General features: G+C 50.3%; 1 protein-coding gene across 1 annotated transcript in view; it reads left to right on the top strand.

Annotated features, from left to right (window-relative positions):
* The first annotated feature begins 2,479 nt into the window (after positions 1-2,479).
* ASPG (asparaginase) overlaps positions 2,480-11,029 on the top strand; it is a 72,528-nt gene continuing 63,978 nt past the window's right edge. Inside the window, exon 1 of the mRNA XM_056851248.1 lies at positions 2,480-2,636. Within this exon, the coding sequence (XP_056707226.1) occupies positions 2,480-2,636 (157 nt within the window). The remainder of the gene's footprint in view (positions 2,637-11,029) is intronic.

Below are 11,029 nucleotides of genomic sequence, written 5' to 3'. Positions count from 1 at the left end.
TTCAGCAGATGACCCCGCTTTCTGGTATTATGGGAGAGGGAGAAAAGCTTCTTCCTGCCCGCTCTCTCTACACCATGCACAATTTCATCGACCTCTATCATGTCTTCCCTTAGCTGCCTTCTTTCCCTCTGTGTGGCATTCACACAGCGCGCGCCTTCTCCTCCCCTCGGCACCCCGCCTGCCCTAACAAAAAGGCGGGAGAGAGGCCTCTCTCCCCCCCTCCTCCAGCCTGCTGCTGAGGCGTGAAACCAGCCACCGTTAGACTCAATATTGTCGACGGCTTTCACGGTCAGAGTTCATTGGTTCTTGTAGGTTATCCGGGCTGTGTGACCGTGGTCTTGGTATTTTCTTTCCTGACGTTTTCGCCCGCTGCTGTGGCTGGCATCTTCAGAGGAGCAACACTGAAGGACAGTGTCTCTCAGTGTCAAGTGTGTAGGAAGAGTGATATATAGTCAGAAAGGGGTTGGGTTTGAGCTGAATCATCGTCCTGCAAAAAGTATCAAAGCTAATGTGCTGATCATTGTCCTGTAAGTATCAAGATAATGTGCTAATGAGGGTGTGATATGTTAAGCCAAGCCTTATTCATTCTTAAACTAAGTTGTGTTAAAGAAGAGAGTTTAAGAATGAATAAAGCTTGGCTTACTGTCCTGAAAACCTCCAGACTAACAAAGACTACAGTCCACAATAGCCATGCAGATTAGCCTTGGATTTCACACATTAACAGATCACTTCAGGATACAATGGTTCCACATTAACATACCACACCCTCATTAGCACATTATCTTGATACTTACAGGACAATGATCACCACATTACCGTTGATACTTTTTGCAGGACGATGATTCAGCTCAAACCCAACCCCTTTCTGATAATATATCACTCTTCCTACACACTTGACACTGAGAGACACTGTCCTTCAGTGTTGCTCCTCTGAAGATGCCTGCCACAGCAGCGGGAGAAACGTCAGGAAAGAAAATACCAAGACCACGGTTACACAGCCCGGATAACCTACAAGAGCCGTTAGGCTAAGTTCGCGGCCCTTTTTTCTTCCCTCTTTGGTTGCCCCCCTCCCACGCCCGGGAGGGAAGCGGCAGCGCCATTCCCCGCCTCCCCTGCAGGGGGCCCCGCTCCCTCAGGCGACCTCCCTCACGGGGGACCGACCCAGCGGCCTAATGGGAGGAGGTGTGGGGGTGGGTGGCGGCAGTTGGTCCTCGGGGGTCGGCCGGGGCCCCGCTTACTCAGGGGGCCCCGCTCCCTCAGGCGACCTCCCTCACGGGGGGCCCCGGTCCCACAGGAGACCTCCCTCACGGGGGACCGACCCAGCGGCCTAATGGGAGGAGGTGTGGGGGTGGGTGGTGGCAGTTGGTCCTCGGGGGTCGGCCGGGGCCCCGCTTACTCAGGGGGCCCCGCTCCCTCAGGTGACCTCCCTCACGGGGGGCCCCGGTCCCACAGGAGACCTCCCTCACGGGGGACCGACCCAGCGGCCTAATGGGAGGAGGTGTGGGGGTGGGTGGTGGCAGTTGGTCCTCGGGGGTCGGCCGGGGCCCCGCTCCCTCAGGGGGCCCCGCTCCCTCAGGCGACCTCCCTCACGGGGGGCCCCGCTCCCACAGGCGACCTCCCTCACGGGGGACCGACCCAGCGGCCTATTGGGAGGAGGTGTGGGGGTGGGTGGTGGCAGTTGGTCCTCGGGGGTCGGCGGGTGGAGGCCGCGGCCAATGAGAGCGGGGAAGCGGCAGCGCCGTTCCCCGCCTCCCCTGCAGGGGGCCCCGCTCCCTCAGGCGACCTCCCTCACGGGGGACCGACCCAGCGGCCTAATGGGAGGAGGTGTGGGGGTGGGTGGTGGCAGTTGGTCCTCGGGGGTCGGCCGGGGCCCCGCTTACTCAGGGGGCCCCGCTCCCTCAGGCGACCTCCCTCACGGGGGGCCCCGGTCCCACAGGAGACCTCCCTCACGGGGGACCGACCCAGCGGCCTAATGGGAGGAGGTGTGGGGGTGGGTGGTGGCAGTTGGTCCTCGGGGGTCGGCCGGGGCCCCGCTTACTCAGGGGGCCCCGCTCCCTCAGGCGACCTCCCTCACGGGGGGCCCCGGTCCCACAGGAGACCTCCCTCACGGGGGACCGACCCAGCGGCCTAATGGGAGGAGGTGTGGGGGTGGGTGGTGGCAGTTGGTCCTCGGGGGTCGGCGGGTGGAGGCCGCGGCCAATGAGAGCGGGGAAGCGGCAGCGCCGTTCCCCGCCCCCCCTGCAGGGGGCCCCGCTCCCTCAGGCGACGTCCCTCACGGGGGACCGACCCAGCGGCCTAATGGGAGGGGGTGTGGGTGGTGGCAGTTGGTCCTCGGGGGTCGGCGGGTGGAGGCCGCGGCCAATGAGAGCGGGGAAGGGGCCGCGCCAAGTGCCGGTCGCGGGGGGGGGGGGTTGTCCTGGCGTTACGCGGGCAAGCCGGGTCCCCCCCCCTGCAACCCCCCCCCCCCACACCCAGGGCGATGGCCGAGCCCGAGCGAGCGGTGCTGTCCAGGCTCCTCTCCTTCACCCAGCCCTCGCCGGCGCTGGAGACCGTGGGCGGCTGCCAGACCGTGGCCGAAGTGCGGGTGCTGGTGGTCAACACGGGAGGGACCATCGGGATGATCCCCCGGTCGGAGGGTGAGCGAGCGAGGGGGCGCAGCCGGGTGGGCACGCATGGCAGGGCGATCCCCTCTTGGCTCTCCCGGGGCGGGGGATTGGTTTCCCCCACTCCTCCACGGGAAGGCCGGCTGGGGGGACCTGGGGCTAGTCACGGCTCTCTCAGCCCCACCTACCTCCCAGGGGGTCTGTTGTGGGGAGGGGAAGGGGGTTGTAAGCCGGTTTCAGTCGCCCTTCAGTCTTGCCTCCGAGCCCCCTCCCCAGATCCTGCGTGCAACCTTCTTATTTTAAAAGTAGTTTTGGCACTAAACGGCGCTGATAGTGCGGGACAACTGGCAGGTGATGCAGTTACAAGCAAGAAGATTTGTGGAAAAGTGCATTGGATAATCATCGGATAATCATCCTTTTTTAAAAAAAGAGTCCAGTAACACCTTAAAGACTAACAAAATTTCTGGTAGGGTATGAGAAAAGTAGGAAAGTGCGTAGTTGTAGAACCACGCATTGGATAGGATAATAATCATTTCTTTAAAACTTGTTTGCAATAAATGGCGCTGATGGTGCGGGACAACTGGCAAGTGATGCAATTACTGGCAAGAAGATTTGTAGAAAAGCGCATTGTTGTAGAACCACGCATTGGATAGGATAATAATCAGTTTTTTTAAAAGAAAAGAATAAGAGTCCAGTAGCACCTTAAAGGCTTGCACTGCATTCCTAAGGAGAGTTACTCCAGTCTAAGCCCATTCATTTCAGTGGGCTTAGACTGGGTTAACTCTCTTTAGGAATGCACTGGAAAAAAAAATTCTGGTAGGGTATGAGAAAAGTAGAAAAGGGCATCGTTGTAGAACCACATATTGGGTAGGATAATAATCAGATTTAAAAACAAAAAGAGCAAGAGTCCAGTAGCACCTTACAGACTTACAAAATTTCTGGTAGGGTATGAGCTTTCATGAGTCTCAGCGTGAGCTGTGACTTACGAATGCTTATACCCTACCAGATATTTTGTTAGTCTTTAAGGTGATACAGGACTCTTGCTCTTTTCTACAATTTTTTTAAAACAAGCGATCATGGCGAGTTTTCTTTTTTTGCTGTTGAAGGGTTCATAAGCAAACATGATGATGGAATTGCTACAGAGAGAATAATTCCAAATATGACTTCCTTTAAAATGTTTTTTTTATTGGAGTTTGTGGCACCTTCAAGAATGACAAGATGTTATTCCGGTGTAAGATTTCATGGCCTTGAGCCCACTTAAGCTTGTGTGGCAATAAAATTTTATTGGTCTTTAAGATGCCACAGGAAGCAACTTGATGGCACTTAAAGCACATACTCTTAACACACACACACACACACACGAGGTGCTGCAAAGTCCCATAAAAAGATAAAAAGAAAGGTATTTCCCCCAAACAATTTTGTTATGATCAACATTTTCTTTAATTTGGGAAGCATCTCTTAAAACTTCCCAAGGCTCCTGCCTGACAGGTAAATATTCAGCTGCTTAAGTATCCATCAATACATCTGCAGATGCGTGTGTTGAATTTCAGCCTGACATAGCTGACTAAGGCAGTCCCTATGTAGGAACATCAGGGTGAGAATATGCATGTGCCTTCAGTTGAGTGTTGTGAATGGAGCTTGTCTCTGCACAGCACTTTACCTTGGTTCCCGATTGACCGGGGAGAATGGCATACAGAAAGGCTCCATGCAGACATTCACCTGAATATATCTGTGGGGTGGGAAAAGAGCGAGAGCAGAAAAGAGCAACCAAAATGATCAGGGGACTAGAGCAGCTGCCCTATGAGGAGCAGTTAAAATGCTTAGGGCTGTTTAGCTTGGAAAGAGGGTGGTTAAGGGGCAACATGATAGAGGTCAAAAAATCATGCATGATATGGAGAGAGTGGGCAGGGAGAAGCTTTTCTCCCTTGGGGTCATCTGCTGAAGCTGGAGGGTGAGAGATTCAAAACAGATAAAAGGAAGTATTTCTTTGCACAACGCAGAGTTAAATTGTGGAACTCCCTGCCCCAGGATGTGGTGATGGCTGCCAACTTGGAAGGCTTTAAGAGTGGAGTGGACATATTCATGGAGGAGAGGGCTATTCATGGCTACTAGTAAAAATGGATACTAGTCATGATGCATACCTGTTCTCTCCAGGATCAGAGAAGCATTCCTATTATCTTAGGTGCTGTGGAAGACAGGCAGGACTGTGCTGCTGCAGTCGTCTTGTTTGGGGCTTCCTAGAGGCACCTGGTTGGCCACTGTGTGAACAGACTGCTGGACTTGATGGGCCTTGGTCTGATCCAGCAGGGCCTTTCTTATGTTTTGCTTCAAGGGGGTGTAGGTCCTGCAGCTGCTATCTGCTACCAATATTATTCAGCTTGGAGTCTTCAAAAGCAGGGTTGTTAAAATCTGCTGTTTCTCTTACCCTTTCAGTGTGTGCTTATCCACGTTAGTAATTATAAATACAAAAGAGAGGCACTTAGTGTTGCCAGGTCACCCCTGGCCACTAGCGGGGAATGGGGGGATAGGATTGCCAACTTCAGGCTGGGAAACTCCTGGAGATTTGGGGTTGGACCCTGGGGGGGACAGGGACCTCCGCAGAGTACAATGCCACAGAGTCCACCTCTAAAGCAGCAGTTCCCAAACCATGCTCCATGGAGCACTTAGTGCTCCGCAAAACATCTCCTAATACTCTGTGAAGAGATTGGAAAGAAAAATATTACTGTCATTCGGTTTAGTATGTAGATGCTAGGTGAAAATTAGCGCTCCGTGACGAATTACTCTCCTGAAAAATGCTCCATGACCCAAAAGGTTTGGGAACTGCTGCTCTAAAGCATCCCTTTTCTCCAGGGGAACTGATCTCTGTGGTCTGGGGATGAGCCGTAATTCCGGGGGATCCCCAGGTCCCACCTGGAGGTTGGCATCCCTAGAGGTACTGCTGTTATGAGTGGAATAAACTGTTCAGTGGCTGTTGCATGGTTAAGAAAGTTCTCCACTGATAAAATGAAGATTATGCTAAGATATCAGTTGGAGTCAGACTAAATTTTCTAGTGGAAGAATGGCATTTTCTTGTCTCCTTCCTCCCACTTCACCTAACTGATCTCCACCAATGCTGGTCGGGTGGTGGTGGGGGGACAGGGCACCTTGAGGAAAGATGTGGGGAGGATGGAGCAGGAAGTATAAACATGAATGTAAGATTTGCATAGGAGCAGGCTACAAGTGTTGCAGTTACAGCAATCCTGAACTCTTATTTGTTGTATCTGTATCCCTGCCTCATCTCACTAAAAAAATGAATCCTTGAAAATACTAGCAAAAGTCAGATTCGTTTTCTCTAGCCAGCATCTGATAGTTTCTGATTCTTTCTGGACTTCAGAAGACGGGTGGCTTTTGTAAATGAAGCCTTTTAATGTTCTCACCTGCTAAGTTTTATCCTGGATTTTATCTTACAACATAGAGTATATATTGGTGGAGGGGTTGCCTGCATTTATGGCCAAATAATAGCTCTTGAGTTCGAATCACGGATGTACAGCATTATGTGCAGTTTGAACCTGAGGCAAGCAAGAAAAAAAATAGAGTGTTGTACAAAGGCCATATCTTTAGGCATTTGCCATTATAGCAGCTGCAACAAGCAGGGTGGGAACAGTTTCCACGCACCCGTAGCCCCTTTCATCTTGGAGATTTAAGGGGAAAGACTTCCTTTTAAAAAATGGATTGATATACTGGTGGAGAACGGTTTGACTCCCCACTCCTCCACATGAATCTTGCTGGATGTCCAAGGTGCCTGTTGTGGGGAGGGGAAGGGAAGGCGATTGTAAGCTGCTTTGAGATTCCTTATGGTAGAGAAAAGTGGGGTATAAAAACCAACTCTTCTTCTTCTACATATAGTGGTTGCAGTGTCAGACTAGGATCTGGGAGATTCGGGTTTGAAACCATGCCCTGCCATGGATTGACCTTGGGTCAGGATCACACTCAGCCTAACCTACCCCCCCCCCCAGGGTTGTGAGGATAAAATGGAGGAGAGGAGAATGATGTAATCTTCTTTGGGTCTCTATTGGGGAGAAAGGCAGAGTATAAATTAAATAAATGAATGCTGTGGGTTGGATCAAGCAGAAAACAAAGTCCTCAGTTGGGGGGATGCGTCAGGCGAATAGCTACCCTGAGGGACTGGGCAGGGGTAATGTGGAGAAACGTGCCCTGTGGAAGACCCGTTGCCTACGTGCTGTATCGGCAGCTGCATGAGCAACAGAGAAATCTCATAAGCCTGCCCCTGTGTGGAAAACACCACATCATACAACAGTCCCTTGGAAAACTTCCAAGTGCTAGGTAAACGCTATGCATTTTGTGCTAGGTATTTTTGCAAGGATTTCACTGACTGTAACACACATTGCCTTAAAGGATTTATTAAACGCCACTTGAAATACATGCAGCCGATATGTACTGTATTGTCCAGTTTTATTTTACTGAGATTCTCAAATCTGCCCAGAGCTTAATATTTGGGGGCTTTACGATATCCTGAAACAAATACGGAACTCTTGCATAAGAGGAAGACTACCATCGGCTGAACAGAGTGGTCGGCGAGAACCATCTGTTTTACTTTTCTACCCTCGCCATCATAGATGAACTGACGTTTTTCTCCCTCTCATATAATACCAGGAACGCGGGGTCATCTGTTGAAGCTGGAGGGTGTTAGATTCAAAACAGATAAAAGGAAGCATTTCTTCACACAACGCAGAGTTAAATTGTGGAACTCCCTGCCTCAGGATGTGGTGATGGCTGCCAACTTGGAAGGCTTTAAGAGGGAAGTGGACATGTTCATGGAGGAGAGGGGTATTCATGGCTACTAGTTAAAATGGCTATTAGTCATGATGCATACCTATTCTCTCCAGGATCAGAGGAGCATGCCGAAATTATTAGGTACTGTGGAACACAGGCAGGACAATGCTGCTGCAGTGTGGGCTTCCTAGAGGCACCTGGTTGGCCACCGTGTGATCAGACTGCTGGACTTGATGGGCCTTGGTCTGATCCAGCATGGCCTTTCTTATGTTCTTATGAAGATTATAATCTATCGCTGCAACATTTATGGGTCAGATCAATGCATGTTTATTTGCTGACATGCTGAAGTTAGGGAAATATTTATGTTATACTCCACTGGAGGTTTAGCTTATTTGTGGCTTTGCTCAATAGTGTTTGTGTCAATCATTAATGAATGGTTTTCTGCTTGATCCAACTTTCATTTTCATTTACGAGTTTTACTGAAGGTCAGCCTTCAATTGGGGTAACCTAGATTTTTGTGTCTTAAAGCAAAAGGGGGGAAAGTCCTGATTTATCTTGTATGGCTTCTCCACCTGTTTACAGATGGGAGAGGGAACCACTGGAAACTTTCCTCTCAAGATTTTAAAGTGGCTTTTCTTTGTCTTCTTTTTTACGAGGATTGCAACAGTGTTATGTGTAATGACCATTTTTCTGTGCAAACATTTCAGATGATGATGAAATATCGCAAGGTAGATGAGATTATATGTTCCAGGAATGCAAGCACGTCCCTTTCAGGGGGATGTTTCCTTTCCCTTCTGTGACGCTGGCTTTTGTCCTGCATGAATAACTGCAACGAGGATATGAATCAGCTGGACTTAGATTTCTATAGCACAGTTTTTACATTTCTAGGTTCCAACCCTACATTTTTTAAGAGATAAGGTTGGGTCCAGTGCAAAATTTCCGCTTGCTCTAGAGCGCCTGCACACACCGAACGCTAGAAAAAGACAGCGGTAGCCACTTGCACTAACTCAGAGAGTCAGTGTGGTGTAGTGGTTAAGAGCGGTGGTTTGGAGCGGTGGACTGTGATCAGGAGAACCGGGTTTGATTCCCCACTCCTACACATGAAGACAGCTGGGTGACCTTGGGCTAGTCACACTCTCTCAGCCCCACCTACCTCACAGAGGGGAGGGGAGGGGAAGGGAAGGTGATAGTAAGCTGGTTTAATTCTCCCATAAGTGGTAGAGAAAGTTGGCATATAAAAACCAACTCTTCCTCCTCCTCCTCCTCCTGCTTGTGTTTCTCCCTGTGCTGTATCTTATGCTACCAATTTCTGGGCACTGCAGTATATAGTGAGTGAATTGCTAGATCTTGCACAAGATCTATCACTAGCACAAGCAGAACAGCGCTACGTCCGTTTCTGTTTGCGCATTGCTGCATCCGAGCCAATGCCTGCAGTTCCCCCCCAAAACTTAAGAGGATGAAGCATCAACTATTTAATTTAGGATCCCAGTCTTAATTCAGCCAGTTGGGCTTCCTTTTGGACTCCTCTTCCATCAATTTTTCACCTGCTAGGCCATTGTCCGACCAAGCCACATGTGCTGAACCAGGAATGAGGGGGCAGGGGGAAGCGGCTCAGTTGAAACTGACAGAAACAGCTGTTTGTACCTTCCAAGCCATGTGTCAGCCTCTGTCTCTGTAAACCAGAGGAGCACAGGGGAAGGGGAACCAGGACTTGGCAGTGCAGGAAGCCAGCAAACCCAGACCCCAACTGCTCCCTGATTAACCCAACAGTTTTTGAGTTTTTCAGAGAGTCCATATTAACATAAGAACGGCCATGCTGGATCAGACTGAAGTCCAGCTGTCTGTTCACACAGTGGCCAACCAGGTACCTCTAGGAAGCCCACAAACAAGACGACTGTAGCAGCATTGTCCTGCCTGTGTTCCAAAGCACCTAATATAATGGGCATGCCCTCTGATCCTGGAGAGAATAGGTATGCTTCATAACTAGTATCCATTTTGACTAGTAGCCATGAATACCCCACGGCCTCCTGAAGAATCCCTCTAGAAGAATACCAGATATATTTGGGTGCGTGGGAACTATCAGCAAAACAATACCAAGATGCACTTTGGAGCTGTCAGACGGAGTCCTCTGCTCCATGCCCTGCCTCATGGGTTGTGGGGAATCCACGACAGGGTTTTTGTAGGGCTGGGGGACCTGTGATTGGGCACTGAGGAAGAAGACTTGGTTTGTATATGCCGACTTTCTCTACCACGTAAGGAAGAATCAAACCAGCTTACAATCACTTTCCCTTCCCCTCCCCACGGCAGACACCTTGTGAGGTAGGTGGGGCTGAGAGAGCTCTAAGAGAGCTGTGGCTTGCCCAAGGTCACCCAGCTGGCTTCCCGTGGAGGAGTGGGGAAACCAACTCGGTTCTCCAGATTAGCCTCCACCGCTCCAAACCACCTCTGTTAACTGCTATGCCACGCTGGCTCACCTCAGGCTTGACTACCACTGGGGTGGGAGCTGATTGGTCGTGCCCGCTGTTGGCATTCTGAGGTCCTCTGACTCTTATGGGCATGGCTGTGCCAGTGGCGTGGGGGGGGGAGCACTTGTATTTCAACATCCATGGGTATCTATTGTCTTCGTCATGTTTTTTGGTGGCATAACTTGCCATTACTCTTTTTTACTCTTACGAAGTGGGGACCGTTCCAGAGGGTAGCCATGTTGATCTCTAGTAGAACAGCTGGATTGGAGTCCAGTAGCACCTAAGAAACCAACAAGATTTTGGGGGTATAAGCTTCTGAGAGTCAGAGCTCCCTTCATCAGATATATGACGAAGAGAGCTTGGAGCCGCAAAAGCTTATATCCCCCAAATCCTGTTGGGGAATATAATCCCCCAAATCCTATAAGGTGCTATGTGTGTGTTAAGTGCCGTCAAGTCGCTTCTGACTCATGGCGACCCTATGAATCAATGTCCTCCAGAATATCTTATCTTTAACAGCCTTGCTCAGGTCTTGCAAACTGAGGACCATGGCTTCCATTATTGAGTCAATCCATCTCTCGTTGGGTCTTCCTCTGTTCCTGCTGCCTTCAACCTTAAGGTGTCACTGGACTTGAATCTAGCTGGTCTACTGGAGACCAACCTGGCTACCCTCTGAAACGATTTCCACTTTGTAAGTGTAGGAGGAGCCCCATGGCGCAGAGTGGTAAGCTGCAGTACTGCAGTCCAAGCTCTGCTCACGACCCGAGTTTGATCCCAATGGAAGTTGGTTTCAGGTAGCCGGCTCAAGGTTGACTCAGCCTTCCATCCTTCTGAGGTCGGTAAAATGAGTTCCCAGCTCGTTGGGGGTAAAGGGAAGATGACTGAGGGAGGCACTGGCAAACCCCCCCGTAAAACAAGTTTGCCTAGTAAACGTCGGGATGTGACGTCACCCCATGGGTCAGGAATGACCCGGTGCTTGCACAGAGGACCTTTACCTTTTTAAGTGTAGAAAGGGCATTTTTTAGCCTCATTTGCAATTGACACAAACTCGCATTATCATGTTTCCACCAACTGCTGACTTTGTCAGATGCCTTCTGCTGGAGACCTGTTTGTGATGATTGGTTTGATAATTGTTGAGACTGGAACAAATCAAGTGAAAAATCTCCAGAAGCAACAACTTTCATACAAATG

The sequence above is a fragment of the Euleptes europaea genome, chromosome 6 (genome assembly GCF_029931775.1).
Source record: "Euleptes europaea isolate rEulEur1 chromosome 6, rEulEur1.hap1, whole genome shotgun sequence".
Taxonomy (NCBI): domain Eukaryota; kingdom Metazoa; phylum Chordata; class Lepidosauria; order Squamata; family Sphaerodactylidae; genus Euleptes; species Euleptes europaea.
The sequence above is the reverse complement of the archived record's forward strand: the minus strand, read 5'-3'. Positions and strand labels throughout refer to the sequence as shown.